General features: G+C 57.8%; 1 protein-coding gene across 1 annotated transcript; it reads left to right on the top strand.

Annotated features, from left to right (window-relative positions):
* The first annotated feature begins 1819 nt into the window (after positions 1-1819).
* NGFR (nerve growth factor receptor) lies at positions 1820-20864 on the top strand. The gene is made up of 6 exons (XM_082604405.1): positions 1820-1983; positions 9277-9418; positions 12660-13019; positions 16602-16854; positions 18076-18236; positions 18932-20864. Exons 1-6 carry the CDS (start codon positions 1912-1914, stop codon positions 19231-19233), a joined length of 1290 nt encoding a protein of 429 aa, XP_082460531.1. The 5' UTR covers positions 1820-1911; the 3' UTR covers positions 19234-20864.
* The last annotated feature ends 399 nt before the right edge of the window (positions 20865-21263 follow it).

The raw sequence follows: 21263 nt of genomic DNA, 5'->3' as shown, positions 1-21263 counted from the left end.
CTGCCTTCCATGAATTCAGCTGAGAGGAAAGGCAGGGCTCTAAAAGCAGCAGGAGGAGACAGCTTAGAGGCAATCCCTGTCTGGGAGGAGGGAATCCTCAGGGATTTCTGAAAAGGGGCTAGCTGCCTGGCCTCTTATGCCCAGTCAAGGAGGTGGCTAATTCACGCTCATGGTCAAGGCCACAGTGATGTCTACCTGTCCCTTCTAGGATATCCACTGGACTTTGTTGGTTACACAGGAAAGAAATTCACAGGGCAGACAGAGGTTTTCCCCCCATGAATGGATGAATTAGCTTCAGCTAATCTGGGAAATCACCTACCAGCAGTAAGCTTGCCCTCTTCACAAGTGTCTTAATCTCCCTCTTCTTCCCGTAAGGTGGGAGGGTAGTACTTCTTTTATCTTCAGTTCGAAACGGAGGTCCACACCTGGCCAAGATCAGGGTGAGGGGATGGGCTTTGTAGACTTGCCCCCACCCCCCCGCCCCAAAGCTCTGTGCTCCAAGGCCTTCCTGTCTGGGAACCAGGAAAGGGTGGGGACAGGCAGGCGGGGAGCATCAAGGTGGAGGTGGAAAAGCTTCCCGCCGAAAGACTGGTGGCGCACTCTCTGGGTTGCCAGGGCCTATGATTTGGACCTGCCAAGGTTTCTAGGGCATTGGTGAATGTGGTCCTGGGGATGCCTACATAGTACATGGACAGGTACATGAATGTGAGTCCATCCAACCAATTTTACATTTATTCCCTTCTACAGACCTTTATTGAACACCTACTGTGTACCACGCATTCAGATAAGAAACCACAGTCCCTGCCTGCAGGGCACTCATCAGCTAATGGAAACACAATCTAGTGAAGGCAAATTGTTGAGGATACATCGGTGTGTGCATATGAGTGTGTGTGTGTTCTTGAATGTGTGTGTGTGCACTGTGTGAGAGACTATACGTGTGAGGGCTTGCGAGGGGGTGACTGCACACATACACGTGTATGTGTGAATGTGTAGGTGAGTACATAGGTCTGAATGTTATGAGCACATGGGCGATGAGTGTGGATGTGCACAGGCAGGTGTAGAATGCACGGGTCTACAGGACTGCGTGAGGGTGGTGTGGGCATAGGTGAATGCATAAGCACATATACATGTGAGCTTGGGAGTGTGTGTACTCCTTTGTGTGTGTGTGCGCACCTGCGACCCCTTCAAACCCACCTTTTGAGAATTCACATGATGTCGGGATGGTCTCCACCTTGAATGTCCCCGCTGCGTGCGGTCGGGGTCAGGCCATCTACTACCCCTCCCCTCCCCTTCCCCTAGGCCTCTGCAGAGAGAGAACCCCCCCACTGGGGCAGAGGGAGGGGTGGGGTATAGACCAGGAGATGAAAGGCGGGCGGGCAGTGGGCATTATTGCTGATAAAGGCTGGGTAGGGATCAGGGCACCGGGGAAGAAGCTGAAGCCGGAGGCAGGGGAAGATGGGCAAGAGAGTGAACCGTGCGAGGGGCCGCAGCCCGAGGGAGCCGCAGTGGGGACGACTCGAGCCCACAGCACGCGGGACGGACGCGCAATAGCGCGCCCCGGGCGCCAGGTAGCGGGGCGGGGTGGGGGAGAGGCTTTGAGGGCCGGGACGCGCGGGGAAGCGGCAGCGGGACGTGCGGGCGCGTTTCCCCGTACGCTCTCCCTTCCCTCCGCTCCCTTCCCGGAGACTGCGGGGAGGGCGGGCGCGGTTCCGGGGGGTGGGCGGGCTGGGCGGGGAGGAGGCGGGGCCGACGCACTGGCTTCTCCCAGCACCTCCCGCTAGCAGCCAAAGGGAGCCGAGCCTCCGCCAGGTCTGGGCCCCGGGCGCTGGAGCGCAGCGCAGCGCATCGCAGCCGTGTCTCTCCGCGGAGAGGGCTGAACTGGAAGCCGAGCGCTGCCGCGGGAGGCGGGCGATGGGGGCAGGTGCCGCCGGCTGCGCCATGGACGGGCCGCGCCTGCTGCTGCTGCTGCTGCTGCTCCTGGGGGTGAGTGCTAGCCGGAGGGGAGTCCGCTCCCTTTCCAGGGACCGGAACCCCAAGGAGTTCAGGTTTTCCCGAGGGTAAAGAGAAAAGAGCGTTGGGATCCCAGATGCTGGGGGTGGATGGCGGGAGAGGAGCTCCGATGCCAGTATCCACGGAGGAGCGCCTAAGGTTCTCAGAACGAAGAGGCGACCCTGAGATTCAGGGTAGAGATGCTGACAAGAGGGGCGCACCTATGCGGGTCCTCATGTACCATGGGGGGTGTGTGTGGAGGAGCTGGGAGGGGTCTCAGGAGGGAGTCGTGGGGCTCTCGGATGCCTGGGTTCTTCGGAAGAGGGCGCTTGAATGCTGGGAGCTCGAGGCGACTTTCCCCCTGAGCATCTTGATTTCTGGAGGGTCGTGGGACGGAACCCAGGCTAAAGAAGCAGGAGGAATGGGACGGGAACTAGAGAAGTGAGGAGAGAGTGTGGTTGGGGTGGGGAACCGGGGACGAGGGGATGGAACAATGTAAGAGGAGGGTGGAGGGACTGGAGGCAAAGGGGACCGGGCGTCGGACAATGAGGACCGGCCAGACAATGGGGGGAGGGGCGTGGGAGGGGGAGGCTCGTGGAGGGGGGCTCTCTCTGTTGAAGAGAGAGAAGTGGGTCAGGGACGGCAGAAAAGGGACGACGGCGAGGGAGGTAGAGAGGTGGAAGCAAAATGAAGGGACGGAGAAGGGAGAGCGGACCCTAAGGTGGTCGGGCCCCGCCTGTCCGCCAAGAGACAGTGGGACGAGAAGAGAGAGCAGAAGCACAGCTGCTTCCCGCGCGTGTCGCGCGCTCTTTCTCGCGGCCTCGCGGGGTCGGGGAATTGCGGCTTGGGGTCCGAGGCTGGGAAGGGGGTGCCCACGTCGCCGGGGCGAACCCGCTTCCCGGGTTCCCCCGCGACTGGTGGGCTCCTCCTACGCACCTGTTCTCGCGGTTTGAAGCAGAGCCGCGGACCGGATGGGACGGAGCAGGCGTCGTCCGACGGGTTCTCGCCGCCGCCACTTCTTGGGGCGCAGAGAGGCGGGACGCGCAAAGCGGGGACGGTCCCGGCAGCGCGCAGCCGGGGGTCGCGCAGGCGAAGGCAACCCGCAGGGGGCGCTGCGGCGCGAGGGCTGAACCCTCGCAGCTCCCCGCGCGACTGGGGCTGCGCGCCGCACCCGCCACCCAGACCCCCAGTTAAGCGGCCCGAGCGCCGCGCTGATGATTGGCTCCGTTTCCGCGCCCAGGCGGGTCGGGATTCCGCCCGCGCCCCGCCCAGCTTTCGATGAAGGACGCCGGGCACCGAACAAGACGGAGGCGCTCAGGCGCCTCGGATTCTGTCTCGGCAAAGGACTGTGGGTCCTCGTAAGCATCGAAGTCCGCCCGGTGGTTCTGACAAGACATTCAGGAGATGTGACCCGCTGTGTGGCCATGAAGGGAGTGCCCTGGAAGGTTTGGCAGTGGAGGAAGTGTCCTCACTCTCCCTGCCGTCTTCATCTCTCATCTGAACATTGCGCCCCCAAATCCCCATGACAGACAAGGAGACTGAGGCTCTGGGAGATTAAACCAATTGGTCAAGATCCCACAAGCGAGTTGAGACAGAATCCTAGCTAGACTGCCCCTCACCGGATTCCCAGCTCGGTACTCCCCGTACCTCTTAAGGGGCAGCCCGGCGTTCCAGCTCGGGATAAGAGCTGCGTGTCTCGGCGGCGGGCGGGCGTGACACCAGCCCCCGAGTCAGGCCGGCGGAATATGGGGGCTGGGATGGGCAGAGACCCCTTCCGGGCGCTAGCCCCATCCCCGAAGCTCAGCCTGGTTTCCCTGGGGTGGCAGTACCTCCGGCTTCGTCCGGAGATTTGGGAGTGACTGCGGGCACGTTTGCTGACTAACGCCGCGGGTTAGAGATGCATCTCGGCTGGGGCGGGGTGGGGGGGGGGCAGGGAGGGGGGACTGGGGCAGCCAGTTGTGAGGATCCTGGAGGGGCGAGGGCATGGGCTCCGGATCTGGGCTGGAGAGTGCCCCCCGAATAAAGAAAAGGCGAGGAAGGAGGGGATCTGGGGGTGGAGGGTCTGGGGGCTCGGGAAGGTGGACCCGGCGCAGAATCTGTCGCCTGCAGCCCCTGCGGCTCTCGCCTCCGCCTTGCCGCGGGGCTGCTGTCTATGGGCTGGCGCTGCGCACCGCAGCGGTCCGAGTTTCTTCCTGGGCCGCGGCGAGAGTGCTGAAACCAGAGCGCGTCCCGGCGAGTCGGCTGGCGGGCCACGCCGGTAATGGAGGCACTTTGTCATTCAGACGTCTGTAACCGGAGCCGCCGGGCTGGCTAATGCGCCTAATAGGGATGCAGCGAGGGCAGCAAACGCGAGGACGGGAGCGGCCGGGTGGGGGAGGCGACTCCGGGAGGGAAGGGGTCCCCGCCCCGCTGTACCAGACTGGTCCCGTTCCCGCGCCTAGATTCTTCCCTGGGGGTGCGGGGTGGGGAAGCGGGAATAATAAAACTGGTTGAGTGCCTACCGTGTGCCACGCACTGCCCTGGGTAATTTCTCTTGTGTTATTTAATCCGTATAAGGCCCCAGCAGAGTAAATCTAGTTATTCCCATTGGACAGTTGAGGGAGCTGAATCTCCCATACCTTCAGGCACGAAACCAGGCTCCCCCAGTTACTGTGTGGTGGCGCCCTTGTTGGAATCCAAGATGCTTGGCTTGGAGTTTACTCAGGCATACCCCCGCCCAACCTTCCAGATCACGGAAGGACACGTGGCCTTGAACCACCACTAGACCTGGAGGTTAGATCGTGTCCTATGCCCCTGGCACCACAAATTTATAACTGAGCCCCTTCACCCCCCACTCAGACCCCTGCCCCCTTTCAAAGTCCTCACGCATCCTCCTCCTCAGTAATGAGCTCTTGTCTCCGACCCCAAATCCACCCTCTAAACGAGTGGGGGGCATGTGCCAGTGCCTCCCCAGGGCTTGCATTGGTCTCAAAAGACCCTTTGCATATTTGAAAACTCGCCAACCCCATGATGGTGGCCAATGACTCCATTCACCTAAGGAACCTTTTGCTGAAGCTGTTGTGAATGGATAGGACTCATCACACTGAAGCCTTCCTATAGTTTCAAATTCTTTCAACTATTTTGGTGTATTTTCTGTTTTGTCCAGTTTTTAAAAATTAATTATTAAAAGTCAATTCAGGGCTTCCCTGGTGGTGCAGTGGTTAAGAATCCGCCTGCCAATGCAGGAGATATGGGTTCGAGCCCTGGTCCGTGAAGATCCCACATGCCGCGGAGCAACTAAGCCCGTGCGCCACAACTACTGCCTGCGCTCTAGAGCCCGCGAGCCACAACTACTGAGCCCGCCTGACACAACTACTGAAGCCCGTGTGACTAGAGCCGATGCTCTGCAACAAGAGAAGCCACAGCAATAAGCCCGCGCACCACAACGAAGAGTAGCCCCCACTCGCCGCAACTAGAGAAAAGCCTGCGTGCAGCAATGAAGACCCAATGCAGCCCCAAATAAATAAATAAATAAATAAATTTACTTATTTTTTTAAAAAAGTCAATTAACTGAAGGATATTTCCACCTTAGTTTCTAGAAAGCCTGGATATGGCACCCCCCCAAAAAATTGCAAACATTCTAAAAAATGGAATAAGTGTAATAAGTATAAATTTCAGGCAAATGTGCCTATCATTTTGGTAAATTGATCATTTTGGAGCAATTAGCCTGAATCCTAGTCACCCTCCCTGATTCCCAAGATTGCCTGGACTTGGACCAATAGAGGGTGTGGCCAGATTGGTGCATCAGGCCACTTAGCAGAATGACCTCTGGGGCCTCAGTTTCCACATCTGTCAGAGAGGGGATGAAGGCAATCCCTCAAGCCTTTCCTCCTCAGCTTCTGGAGCAGTTGTTCGGGGTGATATTTCCTCTCCCTCATGGGGCTGTGGCTCCTCTCAGGAGTCAGGGACCATGTCTCACTGGAAACTCTTAGTTTAGTGCTCAGTAAGTAGTTGAATTAGTTAGCAGTTCTCCATCCTACTTTGGTCCCATACCCTCTTCAGACTCTTCTTGGTGGATCTCTCTTCATTTCTACCCTGCCCCCTACTCTGAGATGGTTTCCCCTGTTTGGGGATGGCTCAACTCTCCTCTCCCACTACCTACCCCCCAGGCTCAGCAGCTCACTCTCCCTAAGACAAGACACTTCTTTGGGGCTTCCCTGGTGGCGCAGTGGTTGAGAGTCCGCCTGCCGATGCAGGGGACATGGGTTCGTGCCCTGGTCTGGGAAGATCCCACATGCCGCGGAGCGGCTGGGCCCGTGAGCCATGGCCGATAGGCCTGTGCGTCCCGAGCCTGTGCTCCGCAACGGGAGAGGCCACAACAGTGAGAGGCCTACGTACCACAAAAAAAAAAAAAAAAAAAAAAAAAAAAGACACTTCTTTGGTAACCAACATTTATTGAAATCCAACTATGCATCAGACAGATTTGCATAAATTATTTCTTTTAATTTTCACAGAAACCTGAACAGTAGGTATCACCAACCCAACGTTTTAGGTGGGAAAACTGAGGCTTAGAGAGATTGAGAATTTACCCAAAGTAGCATACTACTAAGTGGCAGATCTGGAATGTTTTGAAATAGAAAACAAAACAAGCACAGGAAACACATGGTTACTAATTATGTGGCCTGGACTCCCAAGTGCAAGACTTTGGAGAAGAGAGAGGACCACGGGCTGCAGCAGGGAGAGCAGGCTTTGAGAAGAGGGGCTTGCGCGAGGCTCCCACTCTGCCCACAACTGCCACAGTCAGATTGCCTCAGTTATCTGGAGCCCAGGTCTCTACTGACCTCAACTAACTGGAACACAGCCAAAAGCCACAGAAGACCTTGGAAAAGAGAAAAGAGGGGTCCCAAAGTGAATAAACACCTTACTCATTTATTTAATGCCTCCAGCAACTCTCTGAGGCAGGTACTGTCATGGTTACCTAATGGTGAAGAAACTGAGGCACAGAGAAATTCAAAACCTGTCCCAGGTCACCCAGCTCTAAGCTATGAACCAGGATTCAGAGCAATGAAGGCAGCTGAGAAGGAAGGCAGACTTTTTACTCTGAGAACGTCCCCTCTCCTGGTTCCGATACTACTTAACACCCACTTTATTCACCTTCCTCCCAGGGCTAGTTACATACTTTCTAAAATTCAAGTAGACCTAATAAATAAGACTGGGGAGGGGCAGCTCAGGTCACACTGGCAGCAGCGAGAACTGAAAACTGATATCTTGACAGGAAGGGAGGAGGCAGGAAAACTATAAGAAAAGCTGACAGAAGAACTCAGAGACAAAAGTGTGGTCATTTGGGATAAAGAACCCAGGACTTCGCTGCATTGCATCCCAGAGTACTCACTGATGTAAATACTGAGTCCCTGAGTCATGGGGAAGCCGTGAAGGTATGTTCCAGAGACAGAGGAAGGTGCAGCCCCCGTGGTTAAAGTGAAAAACATTAGGTGAGAAGAACAGCAAAGCCATGACTTTCCAGAAACTCAGGTATCCAGAAAGTCAGGCCCTGGAATTCTAGTTAATTGAGGCCATATTGTATTATGTTCTTAAATTCCATAAATATACATGTTGGGTCCCTAATATGTGCCGGGTACCGTCTCAGGCACTGAGGTGACCACAGTCCCTGCCTTCAGGGACCTGAGAGTCCAGTGGGGGACTCTGTAGAGTGTCAGACCAGACAAGAAGAGTGAACAGGGGGGACATGTGACAGGGCAGCTCTGCCTGATTTGTCAGATCAGGGAGGGGCTGGGCCACAGGACCACTTCCCTGATGAAGTGACATTTAAGCAGAGCCCTGAAGGATGAAAAGAAATCTGAACAGACCTTACTGGAACCTTGCTCACCTCCTGGGGGAAAGCCTGTATCTGGGACTACCCCCTGCCCCTAGGCTTCTGGTCTGCAGATGTTCCCAGCACTGTGTTCCTGCCACCTGGGAGGAGATGGTGGCAACACCCAAGGTTCTCCTCCTTTGCTGCCTGCACCCTCCCCACCGGTTCCTTGAGGACCATAGGCTGCCTCCTAGACTGATCCAACCTGTCCATCCCCCTGCCTCCACCAAATCCTAGTGAGACCTCAGGATATTTGAAAGGACTGAAGGGAAAGGAGTGTTTGGGGCCATGATCTGGCCAACATGGAAGCAGAGAAATGCCCAAAATGATCTTTACAGCTCCCTCTAGTCCCATGATCCAAGAGACCATACTTCCTCTGAGCATCAAATGGGAGCTACACGGTCTGGAGCCAGGGAAACAGGCTTTGGAGTTTTATTAGACATTAAGATTTTTTTTAAGGAACAGAAATATAAAGCAATCTGCCAGCAACCCCTCCCTCTAGGGAATCTGGTGCTAAATCATTCCATCCATGAGCAAAGATGCCTCGGCGGCAGGAATCTGATTCTCCTTTCCCCAGTTTCCAGGGCTGTTCCCACTGGCTGCATGAGGGGCAGGGAGAGGGGAGGGCTGGTGGCTGGAAGTCAAACCCCGGGGGAGCAGGGCTGCTGGGTGGTGAGAGCAGCCACTTTCTCATTATTGGTAACAGGCGTACTTTTCTCCCGTCTTGGCGCCAGACTCTTGATGACTGGCTGGTCATTTGCTTTGGCCCTGAGCTGTCTCCATCTCTAGCGGTCTAGAGAGATGAAGGCTCAGAGCGGGAAAGCAGAGAAGGTCAGAACTCGCAGAGCAGAACCAGGATTTGAACCCAAGGTCCCACCCCTCTGCTTCTGTTCTGGGACACCTCCCATTTGATACTTAACATGTGGAATGGTAGAATTAAGGGCGAGTCCCTGCTAGACTTTGATAGAAAAAGACGCCCCTCTGGGTAGACGCATCCCTGGAGGTGTGCACCTTAGCAAGTGGCATTTGGGCTGGATTTCAGCTTCTAGTTGCCCCCTTGGCTGGGAGCCCTGTGCGAGCTGCAACCTGCCTGCTGGTTCCTGACGGCTGCCCAAAGGCCCTCTGCTGGGCCTCAGGTTGCCTTCCCCACATGGTGTATCCTTGGGATTCCAGGAGTTACTGTAACCCCAAGATGAACTTTCCAGAAGGTCAGCATCCGAAGCTCTGATCTCACACCCCTAGCAGCCTGCAGGGGAGTGCTGTCCCCCACTGCCTTTCTTCCCCATCAGCTTTCAAGTGCCAAATGCCTCCCTGGTGAGCTCATCCCAGCCCAGGTGGTTCCAATAGAAGGCTTTAGGAGGGGGTGTCTGCTCCCTCGGAGTCTACCCTGTCCCCTTTCTCTTGCCAGTCTGACCTTCTGCTCTTCCTCCACCCAGGTGTCCCTTGGAGATGCCAAGGAGGTGTGCCCCACGGGCCTGTACACCCACAGTGGTGAGTGCTGCAAAGCCTGCAACCTGGGCGAGGGCGTGGCCCAGCCTTGCGGAGCCAACCAGACCGTGTGTGAGCCCTGCCTGGACAGTGAGTATAGGGTGTCCGGTGGGGGGAGGGGAGCGGAATGGAAGGGAGGGCGAGGGGGCTGGAGGGCATGCCCAGTAGAGGCCTTACAAGTGCCCTGCGCCCTGGCACGGACTCCTGCCCACAACCGTATGGGTGCCAGAAGTGGGTCTGACCCAGCATAGGAGGCAGAGAGGGGAAGCTCAGAATGGATGAGGGAAGTATGCAGAGGGAGGAGGGGGACCAGATGGGGGATCCCCAGGCTGTGCCCCTTCCCAGCCCCCAAGTAGAGAGGCCTGGTAGAAGAGTGTGGCCAGGAGGGAGGGGTAGCTGATGCTAAGACCAGCTAAAAATATCATCTGCACTGCAGAATCAATGGCTGCCACTTACCCTTGGTGCGTTTGTGGGGAGGGGAGGAGGATCAAATCCTGGCTGCCCAGGAGACTGACCTTGGGGGATCCTGGGAGGGTGTGGCTAACCCTCCCCCCCCGGCCAACTGTTCTCCAGCTCTGACAAGGAAGCAGAGCTTTCCCCACGCAGCAGGGATGGGGGTTGGAGCACTACCGGGCTGTCCTTACTGGGGGCGGATGTCGGGTGCGAGAGGAGGGAGGGGCGCTGTGGCCATTCCTACCTGGGATTTCCTTGGGGAGGGCAGAGAACCCCATCTTCCAGAGGTGCTGGATGAGGGAGGCAGAAAGATGGCAGGTCTGGGGTCTGAAATTCTTTGCGCTTGACTCAGGAGTCTCATCTCTGCTGGATTCACTCCGCCCCCTCTGTTGTTTTCAGGCCATGGGCCCTTTCTGGAACCCTTTCCTGTTGACAGTTAGATCCTGCCTTCTACCTGGCACTCAATGCCCACCTGGAGGGCCAGTGGGAATTCTACCCAGATTGTTCTTTAATCATGTTGGGGACAAGGCTACAGGAACTGGGAACTCTGAACACCCCCGCCAGCCTGTCTTACCTTTGCCACCACCACCGCTACCTCGAGGCACCTCACTGCACACAGCCTATCTGTCCTTCAGGCAGCCCCAACTCCTTGGTGTCCCAAACACACTCTTTTCCTATTTCTGTACTAGTGGACCCTGTAACTCCATCCCCCAGCAGAGGGATGCCAGGTAGGGAGGCTGGACATCCCATAATGCCTTTGCTACCTTGCCATCTGGCCACCTCCCTGGTCCTGGCCTAGCAGGGTTCCTTTCCATCCCAGAGCAGGGTTGGCCAACCATCAGCTGCCCTGGAACCTCCCACGTTTGCCTCTCTTATTTCCTAGACTCCGCCCAGGGTGTCTTCTCTTTGGACCCTAAGTCTCCCAGGATGGGACCCCAGTCCCTTCTGTCAAAACAAGCGGTGGGATAGAAGAGGCTGAGAGAGGGCATCTCCGGGGCAGGGGAGGGGAGACAGGAGCAGAGACCAGCTCGGAATGCTCCCTCCCCCTTCCCCCTCACCCCCCTCCCCGCACCCCAGCTGTGTTAACAGGCTGCTTTTACAAGTCTGCTTTATGGGATGGAGACCCCAGTAGACTTTCCCTCTATCCTCAAAACGTTTCCACAAGGAAACCCATTAAGCTCCTGCCTTCTTTCTCTGCCCAAAAAAGACCACATTTTTCCCACCCCCTAAAACCCTCTCCCAGGAACTTGCTGCTAATTTTCTGTATTTTCCCATGGGCAGGGTCCTCCCCTTCCCCTCCCGTGTGACTAGACCCACCCCTGCTGCCACATGCCACCCAGAGAGGAGCCTCTGGTATAAATTGGACATCCTGCCTGGGCTGTTTCGGTTTGGAAGTCCTTTCGGATGTCTGACTAATATCCCTGCTACTGAAGTTCACTGAATTGATCATTGCCCACCCCAGGGGGCCCAACCTTTACAGGATCCCTGCTGTGTGTCAAGTGCTACTGAGGAATTTCACTTATTCCTCATCACAACCCTGTGAGTGGAGACTTTATTCCCTATTTTACAGAGAAAGAAAAAAGCTCAGAGAGGTTAAGTAAAACACCCAGAGTCACACAGCTAATAAAGTGATGGAAGCAGGTTTTGAATCCAGATCTGCCTGATGCCTAGGAAGAGAAACACAGGAGTCCCTCTGCCAGAACTGACTTGGAACTGAAGTCTTCCTCCAGGCCCATCTCTGTCTTTTCTTCTCTTCCCCCCCCCAACTGCTGCCCCTTTTACTTCTCTCTGCTTTTTCCTTCTTTGCTTCTGCAGTTCCAACCCCAGCCTCCAAGATGATGACCCGGTGCTCCATCTTGTCTCTTGATGGCGTTAAAGAAACTTAAGCTAGGACCCCCACAGCAAGCCTCGATTTCCCTCCATTGGGATCCCAATCTCTCTACCTCTGTTTCCACATTCTGAGCAATCCCCCCTCCCCAGCTCTCAGGTTCTAAATCTGTGCTCTTCCTGCCGTTGGAGCAAGGATACATCCTCTTGGCTTCCGTTTGGCATGGAGTTCTCCACCCTGGGCTGGGAGGGGTGGAGAAGATCTGGTTCTGTGCCTTCCCCACTCTTTGCACACGGCGGAGAGGACCCTGGCATCCCGCCCCTTATTCTGGAGCTCACATCCATTAGTTAAGAGAGCCTGAGTCAAGAGGGAGCTTGGGGGCTTCCCTTCACGTCCTTTGAAAGAGCAGAGGGCTATGTCTGCAAGTCCTCCCTTCCTTCTAGCTTCAGTCCCTCCTGCAGGAGTCCCATCCCTGCCCTCTAGAGCCGAGCCCTTCAGCAGCTGGGGTAGCGGCATGGGTGGGAAGTTCTGTTGTCTAACCCTAGCCACTCCCATTCAGGCCACACCTGAGCCCCCACCCGTGCAGAGAGGAATGAAAGGGCAGCTGAGGTGGGAGCCTGCCCGGTGAAGGCCGGCGCTGCCCGGGCTGGGTTCACAGCTTCACTCTGGCCTGCGGGGACGGCTGGGTGGGAACCACGCTCAGATTATGCCTTAATCATGCTGGGAACTCTCTAAGAGAATCTGCCAAGAAATTTACTGGCACCAGCTGGGTTACCCGCTGAAACCTCAGGGCCAAAGCTTCCGGGGCCTGGAGCACCGGGCTCCTGGCCCGCTTCCTGCCTCCCAGTCGGGTGCCACCTGCTTTCACACACCGGGGATCCGGCCCGGAGGGAACAGCGGGGGAGTCAGCGAGGGGGCGCGGTAGAACGAGGGTGTCGAGGGTGTCCCGGGATGGGGAGGGAAGGCCTCCAGCCCCTGCGCCCCAAGTGCCCCCAGGGCGAGCGGCTAGACTCGGGGCGCGGCTCCCCCCGCACGTCCGTCTGTCCTCAGGCGTGACCTTCTCGGACGTGGTGAGCGCCACGGAGCCGTGTAAGCCGTGCACCGAGTGCGTGGGGCTGCAGAGCATGTCGGCGCCCTGCGTGGAGGCCGACGACGCCGTGTGCCGCTGCGCCTACGGCTACTACCAGGACGAGACGACGGGCCGCTGCGAGGCGTGCCGCGTGTGCGAGGCGGGCTCGGGGCTCGTGTTCTCATGCCAGGACAAGCAGGACACCGTGTGCGAGGAGTGCCCCGACGGCACGTACTCCGACGAGGCCAACCACGTGGACCCGTGCCTGCCCTGCACGGTGTGTGAGGACACTGAGCGCCAGCTGCGCGAGTGCACGCGCTGGGCCGACGCCGAGTGCGAGGGTGAGCGTCGGGGCTGCGGGGTGGGGATGGGGGGCGCCCCGGGGTCCGCAAGGGTCTGCCGTGGCCTGCGGGGCCAGTGGACACCCTCCCGATCCTTCCCACCAGTGGACCCTCTCCACCGTTTACCCTTTGGGGCTGTTTGTTAAGCCATCCTCATCCTCCCAGGCCACACTCATCTTCCAGGGCTTTGTTAATCTGTGGCTGCCGGCTGGGAATTGGACCCATGGCAGATGAGCAGCACGAAGGTGGCCTCCGGGTCCAGAGCACAGATTGGACATGTTTGATCCTTGAGGCAGACTCTCTGCACTGGAGAAAGGGGTCTGAGGACCCTCAGGAGTTGGGACCTTTTGTCTCTGAGTCCCATAGTGGCTTATGGCTCTGGGACCTGGGATGGAGTCTGCCCTGTCACTTACTATCTGAGCGACGTCAAGGAGGTCACTTCAGTTTCTGGACCTCAGTTTCCTCGCTGCACGCGGTGTCCACCGTTGCTGTGGGTTTGGGAAGGGGGCTGGCTCACTTCAACTTGTGGGGGAGGGGTCAGCAGTCACTGGTACAGTTTAGTCAAGGACGAAGTTAGACCCAGGGAACAGTAAGGAGGTCGTGCGGACAGGGGCCTTGGGACAGAGAAAGAAGGGGAACAGCAAGCCTGGGGCCTGGGAGCCCGAGGATGAGGCAGGTGCACATGGAGGGCCCTCAGCTTCCTGGGTGGATGGGAGCTGGGTGTGCCCGCCTTAGCCAGAAGGGGCAGTTCCTGGGATGGGAGGAGGAAGCACTGTGGCAGTCAGGGCAGAACCGTTTTGGTCCCTGGTGGGTGACATCCATCTTGGGGGAGAGATTGACAATGCCTTTACTTCCTATCACCCGTTCAGCTGTTTCCCCTTGGGGCCTAACCCTCAGGGTGCTCTCACTCTGAGCAGGCAATGCAGTGCCTCCTTCAGGAGCCCTAAGCTGGACGGGACAGAGACAGCCTTTGCCCCAGTCTGATGAGGGAGACGCAGTCCCAGCACTTAGTTCCCAAGAGATCCCCCCATTCTGGTGGGGGCAGCACAGCCTCTGCCTTCCGTCAGCCCCCAGTTGGATGGGAGAGGTAGATCCCCTGCCGTGGGGAGCCTCCAGTCTGACACACCCATGCCTGCCTTCCACATCCTGGGATCTCTGGTGCAGGGAGCTCAGGGTGCAAAGGGCCGGTAAGCTGGGTTGAGGCCAGGTATGTGTGTGAAGCTTGCTGCACTGGGATGTGGGGTCAGGGTGGAGAAGTGGGGTGCAGAGCATGGTGGTTCCGGTGGCCATTGCCCTGGGCCAGGAGACAGGCAAGTAGCGTCAGGCGCAGGGCAGAGCAGGGAGGGAGTTTCAGCAGCCTGCAGCAGGCAGGTGGGTGGCACGCTTCTGTGGGCAAGTCCGCACCAGCCAGTGGGGGGGACTTAGGGGTGCGGTTAGAGCAAAGAAAGGTACTGGCTGGGGGAGGGGTGGGCTCCGCCTTTGGCATCCACACATTCCTTCCAGACACTCTACTTTCCCAGCCGCCCTGAAGGGGTGCGTTTATCCCTGCCCCTCTCCCCCTCACCCTCTAGCCTCTGAAGGGGTAAATGTCAGCTCCAGGGCAGAGGGAACATTTCAGGAAATGGAATTTGATTTGTGGTGGCTTGGTTGCCCCCCTCCCCTCCACTGCAGGGTACTTCCTTGCATAAACGCTTCGGTGTCAACATGGTGACTCACCCACCCTGGGGGCAGAACCTGCCCCCCTCCCCAAGCAAAAAGAATTGGGTTTCGGAGGAGTAACCTGGCCCCTCTTTCCACCCCCAAGTCTGACAGCTCCCATTCTGGAAACGGCTGTCAGGACCTGCCAGGGCTTAGTGGGTTGGAATGCTAGTGGACACAGCCACATCTGGATCTCATCCCCACCCCCAAACATGGCGGGGATCGGAGAGATGAGGGGAAAGTGCCCTGGAAGGCGCTGTCTTCAGCCTGGGCCATCTCTCAGCTCTTCCCCACGGCTCTCCAATCTCTGTGATTCCTGCTTTCAGTGACCCTCCACCCAGCCATGCCTTCAGCCTCTGGGTTCGGGTCAGTTGAGCAGAGCTGTCCCCTTAGCCTCGGGGCTCAGGCTGCCCCTCCAGCTGGCCCAGTCCCCTAGCTGGGCGAGAGAAGACCCTCCCCGGGCCAGCGCCTTGTCTGGGGCTGCCAGAAGGAGGGCTGTGTTTCCTCCACTCCGTGCCCCACCGCTTCCACGCCTTCCTTCCCAGGACTGAGATGGGGGAGGGGTGGGATAGGGCAGCAGATGGCAGCCCCTCCCGAATGCCAACCAGATGGATTCCAGATTCACATGTGGGGACCTTACTCCTCAGAATGTGCTGAAAAGGGGGGCCTTTGAAGCATCTTTGCCTCGAGCCAAGGAGGCCTAGGAAACCGGTGGGCAGTTTCGACTCCAGCTTGGGTGGGCAAACTGGGGGCCAGGCGAGGCGGAGCTGGGCAGCAAAGTGCCCGCCTCCACCCCATCAGCACATCCTGTCTGCTTTCCCTCCCCGCTCCAGGCGCGGGAAGCGAGGAAGGAAGGGGCGGGCAGCTTTGCCCAGACAGGTACCCCCAGGCCGTCCAGAGCCCACAACCCCAGGTGCTGCCCCCGGCAGGGTGGCAGAATGGAAAATCCCACCCACTTGTGCCAGGGGCTGCTGGGTCCCCTGCCAGGGAGGCTGGCAGTGCCCAGCTGGCATGGGAGAGCCTAGGCGGGTGGCAGGGCCGTCTCCCTCCCCTGAGGCAGTGGCGGCGCCTGCTCTGTGGGCCCTCTCTCCACCAGCAGTCCTCGACCTTCCCAAGTTGGTTTGGGCTGCCTGACACTGTCATCTCCGGGTGGCAAGATCAGACGGCGTCGGGGCCACGCAGGGCAGGAAATAGAGGCTAAGCCGCTATCCGCGGACCAGCTAGAGGGGAGCAAGCCAGCTGGGCACCTCCCCACCCTGCCCGAGCCTAGAGCCAGGACGCCAGAGACTAGAAAGGAGGCTGGATGCCAATTCTCGGGGGCGGGGGGTGTGCCAGGGAAGGTACCTCTCTGCCAGACCTGATTACCCTCATCCTTCTTTAGGACAGGGGTGACTGGCGCCACTGGGGCAACCTGTGGCCAGAGAAATTACATTTCCCTGGCCTGATTCCAGCTGGAGGCGTCCTAGGGCCCACTCTCTTCTTTGTGTGTTTGCCTCCATGCTGGGTTTTTGGGTACCCAGGGTAGGCAGAGTAGAATTCTAGGATCACAGTTATACCCAAGATGGAAGGGAGCTTAAAGACCGTCTCTTTTAATATCCCCATTCATGGGGAAGTTGAAGTCCTGAGAGTTGAAGGGACTGGTCCAGAGTCACACAGCCAGTCAGTGACGGAGCCGAAGGGGACCCAGGGCTCCTGATCCTTAGGGCCTTGCCCTTCTCCACCATCGTGACATCGTACAACCAATCCCAGCCCTCTCTCCTGTGTGTAGCCACTGGACATACAAGCATCTGGGCAAGGAGGGGGCTGGGGGAGAAGCTCTGGGGGTCAGAACATAGGAGAGGGGCGGGGGGAGTGGGCCCTCACTCCTGTAGCCCTTTCTCCCAGAGATCCCTGGCCGTTGGATTACACGGGCCACGCCCCCGGAGGGCTCAGACAGCACAGACCCCAGCACCCAGGAGCCCGAGGTGCCTCCAGATCCAGACCTCGTAACCAGCACGGTGTCAGACGTGGTGACCACAGTGACGGGCAGCTCCCAGCCCGTGGTGACCCGAGGCACCGCCGACAACCTCATCCCTGTCTACTGCTCCATCCTGGCTGCTGTGGTTGTGGGCCTCGTGGCCTACATCGCCTTCAAGAGGTGAGAAGGGGAACGGGAGCCAGGGAGCCAGATCTTTACCCTCAAGGAGGGCTTTGCTGCGACCATGACCTGAAAACGCACACACTCTTCTAACTCAACCCCAAACCAAGCTCATCCTCACGTACCATCGGCTTCCCCACTCCAGGGTGTGGCAGGTCAACAGGAGGTAGGGAAGGGGATGGTCCCTGTCCTGCCCTGGTGCCAGCACCTCCCCACCCCAATTCTGCTCCCCCACCTGCCTCCCTGCACACAGAGCTTCCTTTACCAACAGCTTGTGTCCTCATTCCCTGAACCCCATTACCTGTGCGTGTGTGTGCATGTATCTCTTCCTTCCCATGTCACACATGGGATCTGATGGCACCCATATCCAGAAATCCAGGATGTAGATAAGTCCTAGAAAGCATTTTAAATGTTTAAGTGCATTTTCCATTCTTTAAAAAAAAAATTATCAAAGTAATAACGTGCTTATTTGGGAAAATGCAAAGAAGACCAATGTCTTGTAAAGCAAAAAGTAGTAAAACCTCCTTTAATCTCCCCAAATCCTACCCCTCTCCTCCTGGGAATCTGTTTGGAATGGATCCCTTCCAGCCATTTTCTATGCATTTATAAACACATGTGTGGAAAACCTATACATACACACTCAGGTTTGTTTGTTTTTTTAAAGCACCAATGCGATAACACTATACATATTCTACAACTTACTCTTTCACTTAATCTCCCTCAGGAGAGCTTTCCTCAGAGCATATAGATAATCTGATTATTTATAATTGCTCCTTCAATAACACGGGTGGGTCATAATTTATTTAACCAGTCTCCTATCGATGGACATTTGCTTTGTTTTTCATTTTTTCTTATTGCTTATAACAGCAGAGGGAATCCGTGTACATACCCCTGCACACACGTGGGAGTACTTTAGAAGGGTAGACTGGGAAAAGTGGAGTTCTGGGGAAGGCATTTATTTGTGCACCATTCATCCCACGGACATTTATTGAACACTGGCCGCACACACCAAGAGGCACCCTGGGTGCCTCTCTGCCCTCACGGCGTTTCTGGTGTGGGCCAGGGGCAGATAGGTAGAGGAAGGAGAGCCTCCTGTGCCGTGCAGGGTTACAGACGGGCACCCCCTGGGCCCCCGGCACCCACACGCCAGAGCACAGATACCTTAGCGGCATGGCCCGTGCGCCCCTCAGCCCTGTGACTGGGGCTGTCCTCTGGTTCCAGGTGGAACAGCTGCAAGCAGAACAAGCAAGGAGCCAACAGCCGGCCGGTGAACCAGACGCCCCCACCCGAGGGAGAAAAACTGCACAGCGACAGCGGCATTTCTGTGGACAGCCAGAGCCTGCATGACCAGCAGTCCCACACACAGACAGCTGCAGGCCAGGGTAAGCAGTGGGGCCGGGCGGCGAGCCGGGGCGGGGGGCGAGGCAGGGAGAACAGTGGTGGTTAAGCTTAGGCTATAGGAGGGACTGCAGAGGGGCTGGCTGCGGGCCGCTGTGTGGAAGGATGGGAGAGGCGGGCTGAGGGCTTGGGTAGGAGAGGCCCTTTCCGGTGGGGATGACTTGGGAAACGGAAGCTTTGACAAATCGGAGCATCTAGACTCATCCAGCTAATTGTCCCCCAGGGCTAATCACTCCCCAAAGCGGCTGCAATTAGCCTCCTGCCCAGGACTTCTGGGGAACAAGTAGTTAATTATGTCCCCTAATTGGTGGCCCAGCTCCAGTACACTTGGTGCAGTTGAGTCTGGGACCAGAAGTCCTGTCTCCTCAGCCTTGATTAACTGCTGGGGAGAGGTGGGGGGGGGGTTAGTAGGCAGGGAGGTTAGGTGGTAGGGATGGTTCTGGAGCTATGGGTGAGGAAGGGACGTGAGTCAGCATCCCCCAGGTGCCTCCACAGCCCTGCCCACATCCAGGACTGCATCTTGGGCATCCCTCTGCTTCTAGACCCTCAGGTCCTCCCCAGATCGGGAGGAGAAATGCCTCAGCCCTTCTTGGGTCTTACTTACTCCAGGCCCCCACTCCCACTGTGGGGGAAAGGGTGTCCAGCGGGTAGTGCCTGACTCCCCCTGGGTTCTTGGCAGCCCTCAAGGGTGACGGAGGCCTCTACAGCAGCCTGCCGCTGGCCAAGCGGGAGGAGGTGGAGAAGCTGCTCAGTGGCTCTGCGGGGGACACCTGGCGGCATCTGGCCGGTGAGCTGGGTTACCAGCCTGAGCACATAGACTCCTTCACCCAGGAGGCCTGCCCGGTCCGCGCCCTGCTGGCCAGCTGGGCCACCCAGGACAGCGCCACACTTGACACCCTCCTGGCTGCCCTGCGCCGCATCCAGCGAGCCGACATTGTGGAGAGCCTGTGCAGCGAGTCCACGGCCACGTCCCCGGTGTGAGCCGGACCGGGAGCCCCTGCCCTGCCCCCACATTCCGAAGACTGATGTTCCAGCCAACCCCACAGGCCAGCGTTAGAGCTGCGCGCCTCTGGGCAGGGCCTCGGAGCCCGGGCCCCCAAACCACAGCCCTGTCACTGCTCCTGTGCGGCCCCATCGCTTCCGACCACACTCCCTCTCCAGCGCCAGAAGTGCCCCTGCCTCCTCTCCCACCCTGCCCTGCCCTGTCGCCATCTCAGGCCTCCTGCCCCCTTCTCCCCCCACTTCTAGGGGGGCCAGCCCCTCCCACCTTAGCAGGTTGTCGTATATGGGGGGCTGACACCAGAGATGGTGTTGAGGGCGCGACAGGGTCCCAGAGACTCAGAGGGAGAGACTGAGGAACCAGAGCCGTGGGCTCTACACTGTGAACTTGGGGAACGAGGGAGCACCTTCGTGGCCTAAACCTCCCTCATCCCCCCTCCCCCCCGCCCCTCCCCTCTGGCCTAACATGAAGAGGACCAGAGGTTTGATAGAGCTGGAAGACGGGGGTGAAATCTAGTCCATCCCCCTCATTTTATGAACAGGAGAGTGAGGACCAGAGAGAGGCAGTGATTTGCCCAAAGCCACCCAGAAATGGGGAGGCCAAAGATCGGCTGTCTCCCGAAACGAGGGGTGCAGGCCTCAGGTTTGCAGGGAGTGGGGGGCCAGGTGACCCTCTGGGAAATGTCTCGAAGCCAAGCCCAATCTGCCTTTCACCATCTCCAGGCCTGTCCAGCCCCTGTGGAGAGGGGATGCTTCACCCAAGGCCTGGCCCATTGATCCATCCTGACCCCAGTCAGGTTTGGGTTTGTGGCAAGGGGTGCTGCTTCCCTCTGCCTGTTCCCTCAGGCATGTCAGTGTGGCATCCGTGGTGTGGCTAATCTGTAGGTACCCACCATCCCAGCATAGACCCAGAGCCAGTATAGGCAGCATCTTCCCCTGGAGTCAGCCCTGGGGGACTAAGGAACCCCACCTGCAACACGGAGATTTACAGGCGCGCACACACACACAGGATGAGAAATCTTGCTTCTCTCCAAGAGTTCTTCCTCTTGGGCTGTGGCCGGATCCTCCTGGGGCAGCTGCCAGAGAAGCATTGAAGGGAATTGAACTCTACTCGCTGTCTTCCCTCGCCCCCGGGTTTGGCAGGCCAAGGACGGCTGAGACTTGAGCTGGCGCCTGCCTTCCAAGGGCCTGCACGTGGAGGAATGCTCCCCCGCCCCACCCCTTCCCCGCAAGCACGGGTTTGGCTGGGCCCTGGAGGCTGCAATGAGGACAAGTGGACCAGCGTGGGAATGCAGCAAGAAGGAATTGAGTTAGACTGTGGCCCATAGAGGGTCTCTCCCAAGTTTAGAGAACCCTACAAAGGACTGTTTATTCCCTAGCTTGGTACCAGAAGGGGGCCATGAAGCCCCTCCTGGCCTGTTCTGTTTTGCTTGATGTTGGAATGAGTGTGCCCCCCCTTCTATTTAGCATGAACGAGCCTTGACCAGGATGTGCACGGACAGCCACCCCCTCCCCAGCCCAGGGGTCTCTCAGCCCTGTGTAAGGGACTGGGAACGTTGTACGTAGATGGCATTTCTTTGACCTGAATCTGTGATGGGAGGAGGAAACTCACCTGCTGGCCCCTCACCTGTGAATGTGGGGAGCGGGACAGAGTCTGAGGTATTTCTTTTCCTCCCCAGCAGTGGGGGAGCGGGTCGGAGGTTGCAAGGATGTTTCAGCATGTGTTTGGTTCTGGGGCCCCTCCTGCCTCCCTTTGGGCTGAGATGGAACCCTTTTGCCCCCTCCCCGCCCCCAGCTGGGGGCTGTGAGCTCCAGACTCCTTGTCACCCTCCCTGTCACCTGCCCCTTGCATCCTGTGTAATCATTTCTTGGGCCTTCCTGAAACCTACACATAAAACATAAACGATGAACATTAAATAGCAAAGAAAGGAAAATCGTGCAGAGATTTTCTGGAAATACATGTGCTTTGAGTTGGTGGGGGGTTATGTGTGGGGGGCAGGGACCCGGGTATA

Source organism: Mesoplodon mirus (genome assembly GCF_964341445.2).
Source record: "Mesoplodon mirus genome assembly, chromosome: 18".
NCBI classification, from domain to species: Eukaryota; Metazoa; Chordata; class Mammalia; order Artiodactyla; family Ziphiidae; genus Mesoplodon; species Mesoplodon mirus.
Note: the sequence above shows the minus strand (reverse complement) of the source record. Positions and strands in the feature narration are given on the sequence as shown.

What these genes read in the sequence shown, in the direction of transcription:
- NGFR (XM_082604405.1), top strand. Translation starts at nt 1,912, where the DNA reads ATGGGGGCAGGTGCCGCCGGCTGCGCCATGGACGGGCCGCGCCTGCTG. An exon ending in TGCTGCTGCTGCTCCTGGGG is followed by an intron (nt 1,984 to 9,276) that starts GTGAGTGCTAGC and finishes TCCTCCACCCAG; the next exon opens with GTGTCCCTTGGAGATGCCAA. An exon ending in GTGTGAGCCCTGCCTGGACA is followed by an intron (nt 9,419 to 12,659) that starts GTGAGTATAGGG and finishes GTCTGTCCTCAG; the next exon opens with GCGTGACCTTCTCGGACGTG.